General features: G+C 25.6%; 1 protein-coding gene across 3 annotated transcripts in view; it reads left to right on the forward strand.

Annotated features, from left to right (window-relative positions):
• LOC123296488 (gamma-aminobutyric acid receptor subunit beta) overlaps positions 1–21,961 on the forward strand; it is a 231,181-nt gene that overhangs the window by 84,926 nt on the left and 124,294 nt on the right. For all 3 annotated transcript variants that reach the window (XM_044877972.1, XM_044877973.1, XM_044877974.1), the window contains exon 3: positions 11,718–11,785. In XM_044877972.1, the coding sequence (XP_044733907.1) occupies positions 11,718–11,785 (68 nt within the window). The remainder of the gene's footprint in view (positions 1–11,717; positions 11,786–21,961) is intronic.

A 21,961-nucleotide genomic window follows, 5' to 3' on the forward strand; every position in this document is an offset into this window, starting at 1 on the left:
ATTTATTTGCGCTCCCACCATATTTATTATTTATACTTGGTATATTTCATATACATGGTATAAAAGCAGTTTTTGGAAACATCACCTGAGTAAAACATATATTCGTAGCTGGTAAGACACCATATGATTTTTCTTTTGTTATTTGTGATATTAATTCGAGAAAGAGGTAAATTAAAAATAGTTTTTAAAATATTTCGCCCAAAAACTCAGTTTTTGTGTCATATGACGTTCAACGCATAAATATTCCAATATGATACAAAGACACAAAAAAAAGTATACATTTTCCAATTTATCAAAATTTTTCAATAAATATAATTGAAATATATAAAATATTAATAACAGAAGGCTGTTTAAATCCGATCATAAATTACAAAATTGTAATGCAGTGAGATTTTTTCTTTTAGATGGAATGTGGTACCAGATACATTTTTATACTTGATTTATTAGTAATGTGACTGTCAAAATACATATTAATCCTAAAATATTAAAGTAATTTTGTATATTTTCTAAAAAGTAAAAGCATGTGCTTTATAAACCCTGGTAAGAACACTGTTTAATATTTAAAGAATTCATTTTTGGTAATAGATTAAACAAATCATAAAAATTTGACTATTTGTAAACAATTTTTGGTGCCAAAATTAATATAAATTTTTCTGTAAAAAAGTAAAATTGCTAATATCTGCGCGAAAGGAGTAATTGTCTATAAGTTCTAAATTTATCGCCACAGATATACTGCTATAAGCATGTCTGCGTGCGCACAGCATATCAGTAACGCAAACAATTAACCTTTTACCCTACCAAAAAGTACAGCCAACGTCGCTAAAGAAGTTTTGACTTCAAAAAACCAAAATATTCGTTATTTAGAATGATGATGGATATATACTTACTAAAAAGCGTAATTTCTTTGAAGTTACCTGGTTTATTATTTGATTATTAAAGTCATACTAGGATTTACATTTACAGTGGCTAAGTCGATTAGGATTCGAAATGAACCATTAACACTATACAGATAATATACTTTCCTAATCTTATTAATATTATTACTGTTTTTTTTTTTTTTTACTTTTAATCATGTATACGATATTTATTTACATCATGGTCTCTCAATTAAAATTGATGATTTTTAATATGATACACACAACGTATATTATATATGCTATATTATTTTTATCAAATTTCACGTTATCGATATTAAAATAATTTGTATTAAAAAAGAGTTTTTAGTTTAAATGGTATTATCCATCAGTCAAAATTAAATAATATTCCAATAATCCTAGTTCAACCAGTTTTTCACAATTCAATAATTTTTAAGGATTCATAAAGTTTTTAATACAAATGTGTACAAATATCTGTAATATACTTAGCAATCTCATTCATAAGTGCTTTTTAAAATCATTCCAAGCTATTTGTTCTGTAAATAAAAAAAAATTTTCTTCGAGATTTCGTATTAATTTATTTTTGTTTGTTATAATGGTTAAGTAGTGATTCGTATTTTGTTTTTATAAAACTTTTCACATTTTCATTTTTAGAGGGCATTTTTCGTCTTTGTAATTGTAATGGTTTTTTATTTTTTTACTTATTTATTTCAAATTAATAAATAATTTCGGTTTAATAACTAACTTAGAAATTATTATTATTTTAAATAAATCAGTTTAGTCATTTTTATCGAATTAGATTATCTCACCCATGTGATAGATTTGTATAAGATAATGTCTTTGTATAATCTAAGATTTGTATAGGTCGTAAATTTTTAAATTTTTTAAATCATACTATTGATTGACGATGTTTCAAGTTTTCTAGAAAGTACCTACTATCTATAATAGACTTTGCAATCAGAATTTAATGAAACTTGGCATAGTTGTCCATTATTATATCATAATTAACCAGTTAAATTTTTAGGAGCCTTCAGACAACTAAAAATCTGAACGTCCAGCTTTGTGAAATAAAATAAAATCTGTGATTTCCCATAAATCTGTGATCTCCCTTTTTTTCAGTTCTCTGAAGGCCCCTAAAAATTTAACTGATTAATTATGTTATAATAATGGACAACTATGCCATGTTTCATTAAATTCTGAATGCAAAGTCTATTATCGATTGTACTGCCTTAAACGAAATCAAAACTTAAATTTCATTGACTGGCACACACTCATGAATTCGTAGCTCCTTACCTAATAAAATGTTTTATATCTGGCTGAAAAAGACCTGAAATAGTTTTTTTTTTCATCAAGTATTGAAAACTGTCAACAAAAAATAATTGTAAATAATGAGTTTCCACTTCCTTTTTACTAACAATAATTATAACAGAAAGGTAAGGTAGTGAAAATTTATTTATCTTGATCATTAAAAAATAAACTTTAAAGTCAATAAAATACAAATTTTAATTATCTCTTTATTATCGATAATTAAAATAAAATTTCCAATAAAAATATATAAATACATTGTAATAAAACCGGAAAAGTTATTATTATTATTATTATTATATATACTTTTTTTTACATTTTCAACTCCAAAGAATAATAAATTATTATTTTTCAACAGTTATAGTTTTTATATATGGTCATAATTAATATAAGTTATTTTATTTATCTTTTTGTGTTATAAAAATGTTTGTATTTTTTTTTTTCAACATAATATTATAAGACTTTAAAAAAATGATACTATATTTTTAGTCCGGGAAAATGGCACAAATCCATGTATTTTGAAATTTTATCGGAGAAATTACGAAAGTATCTAAGTCTGTTGAGAAAAGAGCTAAATTGCTAGCATCTATTGTTGCATACAAGAGCTCAAAGTACCCCAATGAAATTCGAGACATATTACTGGACAATGTTGACTGCTTAAAATATATTATTTTTACGTGTTTACGTGAATTCAGTCATCCAAAGTGTAGCGTCACGGACAAGCTCTGTTACAAACTTGTACTATGGGATTTATTATGTCAAGTAATAAATAAATAATTGTATCAATAACTACGTAAATTATTGTAATAGTTCCTAATTTTCTTTAATAGATCTGAAAATTCAACACAAATGTTTAAACATATCTTTGCGTTTTAACGGCGCATAGAATTTGAGGCATTGGGAGGAAGCAGAAAAATAAACATTACATTTTCCTGTAAATATTAAGAGTAGTTATGTTGTAGAAAATCAATTAATCAATAATGTATCCCCTAACCATTTTTTCTATAAAAGTAAGTAGAACAAAAAGTGTCTGGTATTGATCCCAGGACTTTTTGAAAAGAAACGCGTCTTTAGCTTCTAAAATTTGTGTTGATTATGTGAAGCATTAGTGTTTCATTCTCATGAACAGTTTGTTGATACAAGTATTTATTTATTTAGTTTATTAGTTTACTATTTGCAATACAATAAATCCTATAGAACATACAGTAACCATAGCCACTTTTTCGTAGATCTGTAAAACGAAATTACGACATTACAGTCGTGTGTAAATCGAGTGTCATATCATTTTGATTGTTTATTTATTAGATTTTTTTGTAAAATCGGTTTAATTTTAAAGCTGTCGTCTTATCAGCACAGTTGTAGAAGCTCCGAATGAACTACGCGCGCCTGACGGAAAAAAAGACGCAATAGACGCAATTTTTGTAAAGGTATGTTTTTGCATTATCGTCTAGTCTAGTGAAGATCAAAAAATTTTTATTGGAAAAGCATAATAACTTATTTGAAGTTTTATAAAGAAATAATCAAGGGCAGTCGTTTCGACGCGATGAGATCGCTTACAGTCCAAAATGTACTTTTATAATTTCAATTATATTTAATTAAAAGGGTAATAATTAGTTACCAATGCAGGTGGGGTCTTAACATTACGCGTAAACGATCTTGAATGTTAATAAAAAGTGACATTCGCACTTTTACATAAATGGTGTGGCTTTCACCTGGACTAAATTTTCTAGACTGAAATTTTTTTTCAAGAAATTGTGTTTTTATATTAAATACACATATTTATTTATTTTTTCATAAAAAACAATAAATATATATATAAATATAATTTTACACCACAAACTCGTTTCTGTTTTTTTATATTTCTATGTTTTAAGTTGCATTGTTTTTCAATTTATTATGTTTTTTTTCAATGTTTTATGTTTATTTTTTTCATTTTTAAATTATGTATACATATGTGCAACAAACAAATCATTTAGATAATGAATATACTACCAACTACCTACCTAACAGCAAAATACACAAAAACACTATGAACTAACTATATTTATGTAGGTACGCTCTTTCTATTCACTCATTACTTTTTGTAGTTTGTGATTTTTTTTTTTTCAATGTGTATTTGAAAATAATAAAAACGGAAATTAAATATACATTTTACTTTTTTTCTGAACAAAAGTTGAAATACATTATTATTTACATGTATACCTACTAAGTGTTCCATTTCAAAATTATCCAGCAGAATAATTCTTAAACAAAATATTTTTGCAAAAAAAATTATTACCCAAGTAAAGGCTGTTTATTACTCGAGGGGAGGATTCCTCATATTTACCAAAAATCATATTCTCAAAACTGAAAAAAGAAAGAACAAAATGTTTAAAACTACGTCGGAAATTACAAAAATCAATCTGTTTTTGGGACAATTCGCCTCGCCTCCCCTCGGATTTTGGGACAATCCGTGCCTCAGTGTCTCGTTACCTCGGTGAAACATTTTTTAAAACTCTTGATCAAACCTTTCCATCTGAAGAATCTTTTACTTGGCCTTAAAACAATCGTTTGTAATTATCAAGCTGACTACATTAAAATAGAACACCCAGTATAAACTGTATGTTATTTAGATATACTAACCTTATAATAAAGTTCCTCTGTTTAGGAGTTATACAACCCTGTATACTTTATATTATTGATATCAATCCATCGGCATACATAGGTTTGATATCAGCCTTTGTTTTCGATAAAATAGTGTCAACGCTCGCGAAAACAGAGACATTTTGTAATGAAGCAATTTCAGCTAAGTCCACATATTGTGCTGTAACGTGGTAGAGCCTTCTCAAATTCTTTTAAGACCGTGCAGTCTAAAATAGCTCCCAGAAAAATCACTTAAAATTGTGCATAAGTATATAATTGCCGTTGAAAGTTAGGATAGGCTTAAGGCTTTGCTCCGCACATTTATCACTTATGAAGTAATTTTAACAAGGACATTTTAGTTAAAGTCTTTTTTTGATGACTTTTTCAAAATAATTGATAGATTTAAATGTTTAGCTTTGACTTGTTAATATCGAAAATTTCATGAGCTACATTTTTATAATAAAGTACTGCTTTTACTACGTACGAATTAAATTTAACCCCATTGTAGATAGACGGCATGTTACTTAATTAACTAGTTTAACATTATTCTCAACTTTAATCATGAGTTTTATATTATAATCAACATAATGTAGTTTGTTTTTCGTCAAACAAGCAACGAATGTTGTTTTTTTTTTATGTTGGTATTCATTATGAAATTTTAAAACAATCACTAGGGAATTTATTCACTTAAACTACTCACAATTTATACCATGAGTGTTCAAATTAAAAAAAAAATTAATTATCTAGGGGTAAGTTAGTAAAAATACCTGTTAAAAATTTTGTTCATTTCTAGTTTGAGTAACAAATCGTTAAAAAAACTTCAAATTCAAGAAAAATTTTAATTATAAAAATAATTATCGCACCAGACAAACAACACCTTTGAGACTTGGATTAGTCGAACTATTTTTACGGTAGGTTTTGTTTAAAAAAACCCTTGTAACAATATAAACGATTGAATCCTTTCTCAAAAAAAGGGTTCATCAAGCTTTAAAGTTCAATTTGATGCGCTATTAGTAACGGTTCGCTCAAAATAATGTTTTTGCGTGAACTTATTCAAAGACAAAAAAAAAACAACTAAAAAGACAAGGAAGGTTTCGGCATCTTGTTTAAGACTCTCCTAACGCGCAGTTTCGGAAGTCTTGGGTTGCGATAATTAAAGCTATACATACATAAAAAAACTAAATACTTACACCCAATTTTACTAACTTACTTTCTAAATCTGTATTATAGATATAATCTGTTTTTAATTGATCGCGAAAATAAAGAAAAATTCGTAGGGCAGGAGTTAAGCGAGCATGTCTGAGGGAAATCCCTCAGAGACTGAAAAACTAAAACATTTTTTTTGAAATCAAATATTGAATATGTAGTTTTCCATGAAAAGAGAACTTTTTTGCTTAAAGCTGATAATTTTACGTACTTTTTCTGTACCCCAAGTATGCAGTTTGCGCTTATTATAGCAACTTTGAATCATACTCTACTCAAAATTATTGTTAATTAGCGAAATATAAAAAAAACAGTTATACTATTGATGTCAACTTGCAGCTATTAACTTGTAGAACAAAAATTTTCATATGTGCAAGAAAAACAAAAAAGTTATTTTGGTAAATTTTCCAAATTTCCAAAAGTTTTTCACCAATTCTTTAAAAAGTTTTCGAACATTACATTTACTATCGATTTGTGTAAATTAATTTTACCAGTTTTCATATTTCGAAAAAAATCGAAATTTTTAGATTTTTGCTAATTAAAACCTAAAATTTACAACTCGATAGAAAATTTTACATTCTACCACTTTTAACTCAAGTACTTTTTTTTTCTGAAAATGCAGAGTTTTTGCATAAATTGCATAAAACTAGGGAAAAATATCGAAAATTATACTTTTTTAGTAAATAACATATAAAAATTTTTATTCGACACCTCTAAAGCTACAACATTGTTGTAAGAGTAGCATGGCTGATTTTTTTACTTCCCAAAATCATCGATACTTTATCTATTTTAAATGGAGTATAGATCTGGTAACGTTTTCAAGAGTAGGTAATAGTTAATTGATAAATACCTAATTTCCATCTGGTATATTAAAATTACATCATTTTTGTTTAAAACTAAATCAAATTAATTTTTATTATTATTAAAGCAATATCTGACGCAGTTTTAGTAAGAAAAAATTGAAAAAATTAATTTATCGCTCTTTGGAGAGTCAGATGTATTACATAAATATATTGCAATAAGAAAAGAAATATCCAAAGTGAACCACAATGAAGCCGTCTTGAAATAATCTGTATTGTGACGTTACCAGCTTTTATGCCATAAGAGTTAATTTTAGAGAAATTCTAATAACGATAAGACATAATTATGTATATTGAACGTTACTTACTTACTTATATCTACCTCTTTATAATATTTATCACTCTAACCTTAACACATTTGCATATGATATATTACAGTACTTATTTATTTCTGTATTGTGTTTAAATGTGTGTTTGTGTTTAAAATGTTGTTGTATTCTCAACCTTTTGTGTATCCATATCAATTTATTTAAATTTATAAATGCTTCATATTTCCGTATTTAAACCTTTTCATTGAAAATATTTTTAGTTAAAATACTCGTAGATAACAAATAAACATAAAGTGAAATAATATACATTGTCTTCTATTTTCAATAATAGTCCGATATTTTATCTCTTCAGGATTCCATTTTTAAAAAATTACGTTGAGGAAAAACAAAATAGAAAGATTTCCGCGTTTTCAAAATGCATACCGATGTAAAACATTAAAGTTTCTATCATTAAAACACTCTGCAAAATTTGGCATGCGACCGTCGTATGATCAACGGTGCAAAATTTTGGGACTATGTTGTGATAATTCAACATTCACCCAAAATTTTCCACCCTTTTTCATACGAGGAGTGCAATTTTCGCAGAGTATTTTTGTGATGGAAACTTGAATGTATTACATCGAAATGCATTTTGAAAACACGGAAATGTCTTTTTTTTTCTCACTTTTACCCTTTGATCCCATTCGGCCGTGGTGAATTGCATGCCATCAGTTATTATAGCTTGACTTTGTTTGCACTACCTTTGTTACAAAAGAAGGCCATATAAAATCACGACAAACGATTAAATTTCTTAACAAAAAGAAAAGCCATTTTCTTTATGACGTGCAAGTGTGCAGCTGCTAATAACTTCTCTATCTTTCATATTTTAGGGTTAATTATTCATTCTAAAAAAGGCATGCAGTAGAAAATGGGAGAACGTTTTCTGTCATCACCTGCCGGTCTATATAAAGTTCTACTCATAATTATTACACTTAGAAGCTAAACAGATTCTAATTCGGAAAAATTAGAATGAGTTATTTAAAAATTAAAATGAGTTTTACGTGTACGTCTTACAAACTACTCTTCAAAGATTTAACAATTTTTGAAACTAAACAGGCCCAATTAATTACAAAGTGAAGAAAACTGATCATCAAGAACTAAGACCAAAAGCGCTTTTTGATAATGTGAAGATATATTTATTATTTTATTTATGCAACCGTATGTTCATTTTTGGTGCTTAATTTTGCGTTTTGAACTTCCTTCAATAAAAAATTAGCAGTATATTCATCAATATTTTTCTTATTTTCCTTGATTATTTTTTCCCTTATTTGTATTTATTTTTTTCAATGAAAGTTTTTGCTTATTAAATAATTCAAAAGCATAAATGTTAAAATTCATTTTATCGTATGAATTTAAAGATTTGGTATTGTTTAGAAAGTCTCACTGTCCATTTTTTACGAAGAAATGGGGAGTTAAAAAACAAAGAATGAGTAATTTTGTAAAATATTTCTAAACAATTAACAAATCAAAATTTTATTAAAACTCAGGACACTGTCGACAGTTACATAGTATCTACATAATATAGATTGTGTACCTACAATAAAGCGAAATTTCTTAAATTATTTTTTTTATCGTAGTCCAAGGGTTAAATTTATATTTTGTGACCACTTTTTTTTTTGTCTGCCGTATATGATAAAAGAAAGTTATTGACAACAGGGTACGTGAAAAAACTGGCAAGAAGTGTGCAACTATTATAAAGGTTGAAAAATGGTTTTATTCACAATTGTACCCCATTCGTCAAACTTTTTTCGTTTCCTGTTGTCAATAACTTTCTTTAAAGATTATAGGAAAGACACAAAAACTCGAAAAAGACGATTTCCATAAATTCGACACTCGAACCACGATTGAAACTTTCCTTCATACAAATTTCTTTACTTTCAAACTTACCTTTTACCAAAAATTTACCTTCGTTATAGACTCACGGTTTAATTATGTAGTGTAGCTAATTGCATGGTGTGTCTAAATACAAAATCACCCATTTTGTTTTTAAAATAAAACTTTATTTTATATAAAAGGTTGAGAAACATAATAACTGTCTAATAAAATTCTAGAAAAATAAACTGTGAAAAAAACTGTATTTTTTTTTTAAATTTCTGATTTTTTACTACAATTTTTTAATAATAAAAAAATGGAATAAAATAATAAATTTTTACGCTCTTTGGTGAGTGAATCTGGTTTTCAAATGAAAAATATGAATAAAAATTTCTCTTCGATAGTTTAAAAAAAAAATTTTCTTTTCAATTTACTTTTTTATATGTTTGTTATTTTTTTTCTTGATTTAAAAAAATATATTTATTCGGATAACAATTATTTTCTTTCTTTTTTTTTCTTTAATTTTTTTTCTGAGACTGTACAGCAGAGCAAATAAATAAATTTTAACAAAATGGGTGTCTAAATAAGTATCATAAAAATATTAAACATATCATTAAAAATTCATTATATGTTTGTCCTAGCTTTTTTTTTATTTCAATATCAACTCCGTATATAATTATTTCCATAATATTTAAATTATATATCAGTTGATTTATTATAGATATTCTAAGCATAATTTATTTGTTATATTCTAGAACATTTTCCGAATACAGACCTGTAACTTTTAGTTTTTAATCTTGAAATAATTTTAATTTTCCTATACAGAGTGATATTATAAAAACTATCCAGCCTTATATTTCAAAATGGAATAGAAAATCATAAAACTGTAAAACACATATCGGATTCTTTTTAGGAGGGAATGAAAATACAAAATTTAGTTAGTTTTTATACGGAGATATCTTCATGGTCAAACAGGAGTCAACTTTTTTTGTTAGTGAAACTTATTTCTTAGGCTTTAATTTCCGGCACCTTATTTTACGTAATTTAAGGAATAAAACTGTAAGAACGCTAGAGAAAATAAATTTTGTGGACAAAAGTTGTTCATTTTTCGATAAAAGGTAAGAATTCGTAAAAAAGATATTATTTTGAAAATTTTTTATTAAAAATTTTTTTGTTGGAAACTTCGCAAAAAAGCCTGAAATTAAGTACTACAAAGTGAGGTTTAGAAAAAAAATTTTCAAACTAAAGTTGTTTTTCTGGTAACAAAGAACATGAATGCTATATAAAGTATGTAGTCCGTTTAAAAAAATTTGGTTGACCATTGTTAGACTTGAAAGGTGTTCCCGTATAAAAAAAAACTCAATACCTTATTTTCATTTCCCCTAGAAATTAGCCATTTTTTCCATTTTATTTTTTATTTTTCATTCTATTTTCTAAATAAAAGTTGGGAATCGTTTTCATCACTCTGTATAAATTTATCCATTATTTACCCCTGTTTAATTGAGCTTTTTATACAATTGTAATTTCTTTATTTGTTAGTATATTCGGTTTTGCAAGGGGCTTACTGATGGCTAGACCAATAGTTTCGGAAAACTCGTGGTATCATGACTATCTCTCAAGAAACCGAATATACCATTTATTTTATTGCGTCCAATGATTGTAAACCATTTTCAAACAAACTTATTGCAATTATTTTGTAACAATAGCAATTAATACTATTTTTACCTACCTTACTTTGAAGCACGTTGAAAACCTTGCAATTAAATCTTTAAACTCTTTTCAAACTGTTTACATATACTTCAATTTCCCTTTACAAAATTAAATTTAATGTTGAGAATAGAACTAGCATTTAACAAAAGCCTTCAAAGTTGACCACTCGAATTTTCTAGCATTCTCAAACTTTCTGATTTGACCACTAATATGTTGAGTTGTATATTATTCTAACGTTATCGATAATACAATAGTCATCTTACTAATTTTTTAAGACAGGCATTTTTGCTGACGTCAATTTTTACTTCTCCTTCTGATATTTGTAGGATCCATAACCCACAACTGCACCGACAAACTAAGACTAGAAGGGGTTTTCTTTTCTTGTGAAATTATTTTTTATGACTATTTTTTACCAGATAAAATTCATGCATATTAATGACAACATCATCAAAGTAGTTACTAATTCTATTTTTGCATTCATGGCATAAAATGAATTCAAGCGTTTTAATATTTTTATCATAATTAATTGGACACTTATTTTGCTTAAAATTGAAAACAAAAAATGTATCAACACGTGATTTTATTAAATATAACACAAAATTTAAAAGAAATTATGGACTTAAAAAAAAAAAAATTTGTAGCGCTAAATTACTTTTATTATAATTTCCGTACATATTACATTTTATTATATTTTTATTCAATATATTTAAGAATAGCGCCGCACGCAATAAGATTTTAAAATTTTTAACAAATAGTTTTTTTTTATACGTACAATCTATTAATTATTTAAAAAAAATAAATAAATAAATAAGTACCCATTTCGGGCGAAATCACCAAAAAGACAGTGTGATCTATGACGTCATATACAGAATGGCGCGTAATTCAATTTAAAATAATAATTTTGTATGATTATGAATTAACTTTATATATTATGTCCTTTTTATTATTTCTAAATTAAAACTTTTTTGATAGTTTTGAAATTAATAATTAAGCCATACTGTATATGTGTATGACGTTTCTAGGTCCGCCCGTCGTTGTGGGAGTCACCATGTACGTGTTGAGCATCAGTTCCCTCTCTGAAGTGAAAATGGTACTAAACTAATATCTCCCATAAGCAGTTCATCGTTTCTCTGTTTTTACTAAATGTAGTATGGTTATTTAACAAACAAAAAATTTATGAAAATACCCTCTCTTCTCTCTAAACTAGTGACTTTTTAGCCATCATTTATGATTTTTATTTTGCTATAAACTCTAATTTTTATCAAAAACATATGCAAATAGCATGGAATAAAATAAAATACACCTCTCTTGAAACATACAGTTTTTTTTATAATATTTACCCAATTTTTGTTCTATTTTTATATATGTCTGTTACAAAGTGGTACAATTGAAAAAACAATATTTTTTTTAATTCTTTAGTTTTACTTTAAGTGCTTTACAACTAAAGGGTATTTTAAAAAAGGATTTACGTTAAAATTAGTTTTTACAAATTTTTTAATAATTATTCTCAAAACATAGTAAAAACAGAGGAATTATATGATCTGTTTTGTTTTTTTTTCAATTAGTTAAAAGTTAATTACTTAGCATCAGGTTTTTAATTTTTCTTTATTTTGAATTTCTTGTTTTTTTTCTGTTTAATTTTTATCGACTTTTTTGACCTAAAATATATGTGGAGTGTTTATATAAAAAAGATTTCTAAATATTGGAAAACTTTTTTATTACACTCTTCGATAATACACATTTTACCAAACACCTCCAACATAAAACACACAAAACACAATATTTTTGATTTTTGAATGATCCAAAACTGTTTTTTTCACTCTCGTTTGTTAAATCTACACTAACCCACCTATATTACACAAATTGTCATTAAATAATCATGTGCATTTCTCAATCAATGTTGTTTATCCATTATTTACACAAATATCTGTTTAGTATAATGTCAAAAATAAATGTTTTTTTCTCATTCATTTATGCCAAAAATATGATCAATGTAATTCTTGTAATGTCAAATTTCATCATCATTGTTTTTCGAAATTACAAAAAAAATAAATTATGGGGATTATAGAAACTGACGAGTTCGGGCATAAAAAAGTTTTTAAACATTGCAAAAACCAAAATTATCTCCCGTTTCATAAGTAAAAAAGGTATTTTTCGATGTCATAAGTAGCATTCTTTTGAAAAAGTCGTTGACGATTTTCAATTAAATTTTTAATAAAACTTATTGGAAGTGGACAAAGTAGACAAATCTAAAGTCCAAAGCCTCATCTTGTCGGACAATAGAACTTAAAAATGTATGCTCCTGAATGTTTCTATTAAAACACGATAATTTTGAAAACTATTTTTATTGCTTCCATATGCCATCCTGGACAAAATATTTCCAATTGGATTATTTCTACTAGACAAAAAAAATTATTTATTAATATTAAACTATGTGTTCGGTAATCATCAAAATTAATAGAGATATATTCGGAGAGTTTGATCGATTGAGCCCAGACTCATTACACATCAGCGATGCATAATAAAAAAAAACTAATCGACTTTAAAACACCCTCATTTAATTTTCCTCCCCATTTGGATAACAGTATGAGACAAATTAGGGAGTACTATTGATAAATATTTTTGAAAATGTTCTTGAAAGAAATCTTACATCAAAATAAGCAATTAAAGTTATTCGCTGACTGTGATGAAAACGTTTTAAGACATAAAAGTGTAAATATTTTTGCAACGAAAATCATTGTATACTTTAAGCTGCAGTTTAACTATTTTTTTGTAAGCCAGTTACTGTAAAAATATTCAATCATCATCGCATACTTCTTATCATAGTTTAGGGAAACTTGGCCAGTTTTCATACCCGTATTCAGTAAAGTCTCATAGAAGTTTCAAAAAAGACAATCCATTACAAGAATTGACAAATTTGATTTGTATTTTACTCACAAGCAAATGCCATTTTTTATGCGTTAAGCTATTTAAAAATAAAGCTTTATTTCAATAAAATTGCCAAAAAACAAAATGCAAGCTAATAGTATGTTGATGATATATAGATAGTAAACATATATTGTATAGGTAAATATTTTCATAAAATAATATAATTTTTTTGTTTGAATTTTTGTATAATAACTTTAATTAAAAACAATTTTATCAGATGACAAAGTATTGTAAATACTTTAATACTACATGGTTTTACTTTTAAATTTAATTAAGTGGCATTATATATTTATACGACACTTATTTACGAGGTATTTAAATTTTACTTGGTATTAAAAAGTTGACGTACAAAAGAATAAGCGATGTGTTGACGTTAACCAGGTAACATCTGCTATTATAAATATAATATATTAAGTATATCTACTACCTTAAAAATATACAGCTACTTCTTTAACATTAAATATACACCAAAATTGGTATATAAATTTTTGGTAGGAATAACTTAAGGTTGTTCGATCGTTCGAAGTATAAATAAAAATAAAGGGTTAATAGGCATTACTTTACAAAAATATTTAATGGTGAGAAAACAGTTGAAATAATACATGATAAATGTGAAATATTACCTACTGTTTGGAAGTGCAAGAGTTCGTGGGTTCGATTCCCACTGAGTTGTTAATTTTTTCATAATATTAATGAAAAAAATGTTAGAATTTCAATTAAAATTTGTAAAACAATCGAACATCATCATTTACTGTTAAAAATTATAGAAATCAAAAGTTTTTCGAGATAATGAAAAAACAAAAAATAATTTTTTCCGCTCTTTAGTAGCATCTAAGGAAGTGCATCTAAGAGTGGACTAGCAGAGTGTATGCCGGTTCACTCTAGCATCGCTTTCAGTGGCTAGAAGCAAGAAAATAAAGTAAATTTTGTTTAATTTTATCCTCCTTCGTCTAGTCCCCAAATGCAACATAAGTCATAAAAAAACAAGATGTGTTTGTGACCAAAATGTTTTGATCCACAATTATTAATCTTTTAACATATTCGGACATTGGGGGGACTGGAGTTTCAGCTATTTTCAGCAAGACGCATATAGGGTTTAACTCAAGTCGAATAGTATTTGTTTGTAAGGTTAAAAAAAAATATATTATTAATATATTTTCTCACTTATCCGTCAGCAATTTCTAAGCTTCCAAACAATTCTTCATAAGCTTCTTCCGCAAGTTGCTGTTTTTAAGCTTTTAGTATTTTAGAAGTGATAGTAATAACACGCGTAAATAACAAGCTAAAATTGATATTTTTTGTTTTGCACTTAATAAACGAATTTGGCTTTATAATTTTTTTAATTGTTTTCTAAACACATTAAATAATTCAAAAATGGAAACTGATATCCTCAAATTAGTTGATTTTTCCAGTAATTTATTTTGTTTTTTTATCAAAATCGTGTTTAAAATAATTATCTAATGTATGGTGGTGGTGTGCCAATCGTGACAATCGTGTATATTCATCTATAATCTATATATATAAAATATAAAACTCACATTTAAGATATAAAATAAAAAATATAGCACGAAAACTTATAATTTCGTTTAATAATTTTTGTAGGTAAATGCAATTTATATATTTTTTAATAATATCAATAAATAATTAAAATGTGATTAGTGAGTTAGTGGTGTTTGTTGTACCTGTGTTATGGTTTATGGAATTTAATTCATAGTTGGATATAACATCTAAATAAAAAATGAAAATGATATTATAATTATTTTAAATTTAATCAGGAAATGATTTTCTATATTATTTTTAATAAAATGAATACTACTAAAGTGTTTATAAAGAGTGTCTCAAAAATGGGCTAACAATTATAAGATATTCTAAAAATTTATTTTTAAATGTTTCCATTCTCTCACAAATAGCAATCTCGGAAAAGGCTCCAACGATTTTCATGAAAATTAGTATGCAGGGGGTTCCGAGGCGGAAAATCGATTTAGCTAGGTTTCATTTTCAGAAAACGTCATTTTATCCGTGTTTTCAGGAAAAAATAATACATTTGTGCCTTTTAACTCAAAAAATACCTAGTAAAGCTCTGTCATCCAGGTACTAATATTTATAGCATGTAGTAAATCAAATCTTTATGCTGTATAAATAAATCATAAACAATTGAAAATTACAAACAAAATTTTAAAATATAAAAATGTTAAAATATTAAGAAATAATATATTTAATTTTGAAAAAACTTTTCCTTTTTCGGAACACCTTGTAATTATTTATTTTTATATTTCAATTTGATTATAATCATCGTTCGTAAAGGTTAATTTTTTAAATAGGTCTTCTAAATAATTTGTAATTTGATCATTACCATTCAGTACAGTCGAGGTAAATTATTTTAGACGAAGCGCTGAAACACATCAAAAACTCGATTAGAAGTTAATCAAAAATACTATGTAAAGTTAACGCTGATACTCTCATAATCTTAATTTCTTTAAAAATCGAACAGTCTTATTTAATTAATAAATAATTACTTAGATGACCTCGTTAAGATTTCAATTGAGTAAAATTTTAAAAAGTTAGAATGACTCATTCAATTCTAATTTTAACCTATCGACTAAGTTAGTGATTATTTTAATATAACTTATTTCGAAGACAGCTAGCTGTAGACTAAGTTTAATCTAATAAATAGCATACAATGCAACTTAATTATATTTAGAATTTTTACCACCAGAGGTCATGAGTTAGAATATTAACCATTAGAGGTTAAAGTAAGGACATAATTATTCGAGTAATTACAAGTTATTCTGTACTTAAGTTTTACAAAACTGGATAAACTAATCGATTGTTGAACTGAAAATTGAAAGTCTGAAAACATGATACCTTATACCTTCACAAATAGGAATGGCATGCAAATTTTTATGCTTATTCTACATTGGCATGCAAATTTTTATGCTTATTCTAAATATGCGAATAATTTTTTTGGTACTTAAAGAACCAAAAAATGAATTTAAAAACATTTTTCAAAAAATCTGGAAGACCCTATTAAAATAAATAATTACACAAAAATTCCGAGTGTTAATCATATTGACTGTATCCACATTACAATTGCTTACTTAAACTTGTTGAAGGTAAATTTGTTCTAGATATAAAATAAATATTTTCGACCTCGAATAATATATAATTCATAAATGTAAACATGGTTTAAATGTAAGCAACCTATTATTTATAATACAGAATGTTGAACGATGATATTTTAAAATATGTATCTATAGTAAAATTATGTTTATCTGTTACAAAACAAACTATTTATAGATGTCACTCATATCATAAATAAATCAAATTGATATATATTTGACATTTAAAATATAATATAAATATTATACAATACTCATGCATATACAGAATCTTTCAACATTGCACGGCTCTATTTTAAGTGGGGTTTGATATTCAAATATAATATAAATATAATTATACAGTACACTTACTTATACAGGGTGTTTCAAAGTAGCATGGCAATATTTTAGGTACGTTTTCTCTAGTTAATAATAATAATTTTAGCCTCAATAACTCAATAATTATCCTGATGCTGTGCAAAGTGCCAAAGAAGCACTAATTCTCCAAGTTGAATTCTTTATTCACCAAACGTGGCTGCTTCATACAACTTCTTTGAATATATTTTATTATTAAATAAATGATTTTTTGCTCCAATATCTCAGTAATAAATTATTTTCGGATAAATATTTAAATAAGCATTTATTAACACTCTATAAATCGATAGTCTTTTAATTTATAATTTTTTACACAGAGAGTCATAAATAGGTATACAATACAATATAATTTCAGTTGAAAATTAATTTTAAAAATAGTTCTTTCAAAATTGAAATTAGTTATAATATGTTTTTATCTATAATCATCAATATTATGAAAATAAACTGAAAAAAAGGAAATTATTGATAAAATTATTCTTATATAATAAATATTATATTATGATAGTTTGCTAAAAATATGATTTGTTGCATATAGTAATTTTAAGAGATCAATAAAGAAAAAATTATCATTTCAATCGAATTCGTTTTGTGCGTAGTCATGGTAGGGACAATAAAATCGATGCCAGCGCTTCCAGTGAAAAATTTTGGCGTTAAAGGAGGCTGTTATGACTTATTTGCAATTCTTTACATGTTAATAGAAAATGTCAAATTAAAATTATTGAAAAACACTACTTAATTAAACTTAATGCATAAAAAATTGTGAAAATAAGAAATCAAATTGCACAAATATTATTTTTCAAATGTAAATTATTATAATTATTTATTTAAATTTGTGAGATAATAATATTAAATTTTCAATGTAAGTCATAAATGCAAATCATACAATTATATTTACATCCATACAATTCTATAATTAAAGTAATGTATCGTTACCATGAAAATGCCTCCAATAAAAATCACGTACTTTGCGAATACATAATGATTTAAATCGAATAGAAGAGAAAGGTAAAATGTTGTTCTTTTAAGAAAAAAAATTCATTCATATTTTTCCACTAAACATATACCCTTAACCCAATTTTTCTTACATATATATTTATTAAATTTATGCAACTTTCTCGGCATATTATGTATTTATTTCATGCATTATAAAATGGTAAAATGTTGCATTAAGAATGAATGAGAAAAAAAAAATTACACAGAAAACGTTGTTTAAAAAAAGTATTAACAACTACATATAGAAGGTAGTATTTGCATACTTAAAATGTCTTTATTTTTTCAAGTTCTCATTTTTTTTAAATGTATGTAAAAACGTGAAAACATAAAAGAAGCTTTATTTTTACATACGCAAAAGAGTAAATCACACACAATCGCATTATTTATAGGTTTAGAAATAAAATTAATTACTCATGAAATAAAATTTCTGTAGGTACATTTATTTGGTATCTTAAAAAGGTATGATGAATATTTTATACTCATGAGTACTTTCATTTATAAATTCGTCATACATTTGTATGATATAACGAGTGTTTCATGTAACATAATACTACTCACCATTAATATCTTGAGAATCAATCCTGTTTGTTATTAAACTAGAATGAAACCAGCAAAACAATTCCGTATTAAAGTAGTACTTATAGTTGGAAGTAGTTGTGAATGAAACATCAAGTATATACATATGTTTCCCTTAAGGATGTATATTCCGAAATTTTTTCTTCAAAATCTACGCGGTAATACCAGTAATTTAAAATTTTGAAAGTAAATAAAGGAGCTTTTCGAGAATTTTTTTATAGAAATCGTTCAACTGTAAGTACTACCTTAAATTTACAATATTAGCCCAAATATTATCGCTTTTCTGCTTGCGGGTGAGCTTTATACATAAAAATTATGAAAGTTTTATAGCAAGTTCGAAAAATTTTGAGATCTGCAAATAAAATAACTTGTAGTCATACACTAATAAAAAAATTATTTTTTATTATTTTAATTATTTATTATTATATAGTATGTACTACCAAAAACCTAATATAAATTCAATTAAGAAAGTTTATTTTTTTGTTTATATTACAAATATCTTGATATAATCAATTAATTAAACAAATTTGTCATTTTATTTAATTATTGTCATATTAGAATAACAAATAAACTTTAAGCTTGGAGCACGTTCAAAAATTTTGAAACACGCTGACTTAAGATATTTTTTGGAGGAAAAGTTATCTGGCTTTACGCATTATTAAACTTCAAAAGAAATTCAGTTTATTTATCAATGACATCATAAGTTGAAGGATATCTTATCTAAAAGTCGAGAAGATCTTATCTTGAAGTTGATTAAAACAACGTATTGATGAGTAATTACACTTTTCTGAGTAATTATAGAGATATCTTTATTCAATCTTTAGATACAAATAATTTGAAAATTCATAGCTAATTATTTCAATAGTCTTATTATAAGAATTATCCTCAGCAACATCTTGAGTTAAAATTCATTAAAATTTACCTAGGAAATTTTATCACTTGACTTCTCTCTTTAGGAACAAAATATAATAAATTTTTGGAATTAAAAATGAAGCATCATGTATGCATTTTTTTTCATCCAATGATTATTAATAATATTATAAATTAAATTTATTTTTCTTAGAATTTTCTATTGTGTTGATAAAATAAGCGAGAAAATACTTTACAATAACAATACAAGTGAAAATGGACTGATATTTGTGTAAAAAAATGGAAAATATGAATTAAATAAACCTATTCATTACATCCGTTCTAGTGTGTATGTTTTTTTTCTTTATCAATACGAATTTTCGTGAAGGATAAACTTTTAAAATGTATATGCTTTTTCAAGCTAAAAAATTCTAGACTTACGTCATTTATTAAGCTTTGATTTTTCGATTTTTGAAAGTTCTTCGGGTTATTTTGTATGCACCGTGGTTCAGAATAAAAAATGCCATATTTTTATTTATACGATCTTCGATCTTCGAATATGAGAAACTTTTAGGTAAAAATTGGATGATCGTAGAAAAATTCTGAAAACAATGGACACAAAATAAACGGGGACTAAAATAATCGTAAGTCAAAGTTAAATAAATGACTTTCTAGTAATGAAAATTTTGCTCTATATTTTGTGATAAACGTCATCTATTGCACATGCGCTATTAATTCATATCAATTTAATATTTTTACTTAACAATATTTTTGTTATATATAAAATTTTTATTCCTTTTATAAAAGTACGTCCAAATATTTGCCCTTAAGTTTTTGATTTAAAAAGAATTTGTGATGACTTTGTGAATAAGATATACTCAACACTTCCAAGATTAATTAATTATCTTCGTATTTATCTTCAAATCGAGCTTCCGACTAAGCTTCAGTTATTTATAAACTCATAAATTAAGAATACTTAAAAGAAAATTGAACCCAGAAAAAGAAATACACTATGCATAAGAAACGTCGAACGTTTTAGCATTACAGTTTTGGGGCTTTCGTATCGAATTCTTATAAAGTTATTACAGTTTTTGTCCCATCATATAACTGACAGATATGAAATAAATACCTAAATTCTCTATAAAATGTTTAAGTTTTGGAAAGCACCTGAATTTAACAACAAAACAATGTAGCTTTTCTCACCTTACTTTTACAAAGATTTGCAAATATACCTACATTTTGGTTTTTATCTTGTAGCGAAAAAGGACTTTTTGATACAAGAATGATAGAAGTTTGAAAATAATGTTATCGAATTTAAAGTTTTTAGTAACTTTAATTGAGAGTCAAATTAATTTGGCCAATAATACTTGTAATAGATCATTGAAACTAAAAGGAGCAGAAAAGAATTGAGCACTTTTTTTACAATAACATTTGCAACTTTTAGAAGCTAGCGGTAAAGCGGTGTAAAATTGTGAACAATTATATAAAATACATCTTTCAATTGCTCTGATACAAATTGCACAATACTAGTTTAATTTATACCAATTTGTCGTTATTTGCTACAACTATGGAGGATTGTGAATAAAACAATTCTGATCAAACTTCACCATAAAAATGTCCTTTCCAGTTATTTTCTTAATTATAATAACTTCTCTAAAGCATTTACGAAATCGATACGAAGGACTCCCACACTAGAATACAATAACAAACGAAGGAAAGACGACTTAACACAAACATATTTAACTATAATTATTTTTATTATTTAATTTTTTTTTAATCATAACATATTTTCATTTTCATTTAAATGAAAAAAATACAAGCATTCTTACATCATTGTCTACAATTTTCAAAAAATAATAATTTTATTTTACTTTTAATTCTTTTTTTTATTTCTTTTTTGAACCATATAGAATGTTTATAATTAGGATTGCAATGGCGAGTGAACTGATTTTTTTTTCTATAATTTTAATGTTTTTGTTTTCATTATTTATTTTTGTTTTTGTAAATGCCGTAGAATGGAATCGTAGCTGAGAATTTAATTAATGAAATTTTATTCTTAAGATTTATAAATAATAATAATAATATATTTTTAAAATAGGATGTGTTTTTGACGGGGAACTTTGATTTGGTTTTCGCCGGGACTATCAAATAAACATTTATATTTTTCAAGTGTGTAATTCAAACTATTTTACGAATTTTTTTTTAATATAAGGGATTTTTCGAACATTTTTTTATAGAAATTTTTCAGATTTTTTATGGTTTTAATAACAAATATTCTTTTTTTTACAATAATTTCGTAACTGTTTAATTTTATTATATTATACAACGAAAAATAATTAGTAACTATCTGTTAAGAATTTTTTTTTCTAATTTACAATATTATACAATTTTATTCCTAAATATATGTTAAATATTTAACAGATGGATACTAAGAAAATTATTGAATA

This window comes from Chrysoperla carnea, chromosome 3 (genome assembly GCF_905475395.1).
Source record: "Chrysoperla carnea chromosome 3, inChrCarn1.1, whole genome shotgun sequence".
Lineage (NCBI taxonomy): Eukaryota > Metazoa > Arthropoda > Insecta > Neuroptera > Chrysopidae > Chrysoperla > Chrysoperla carnea.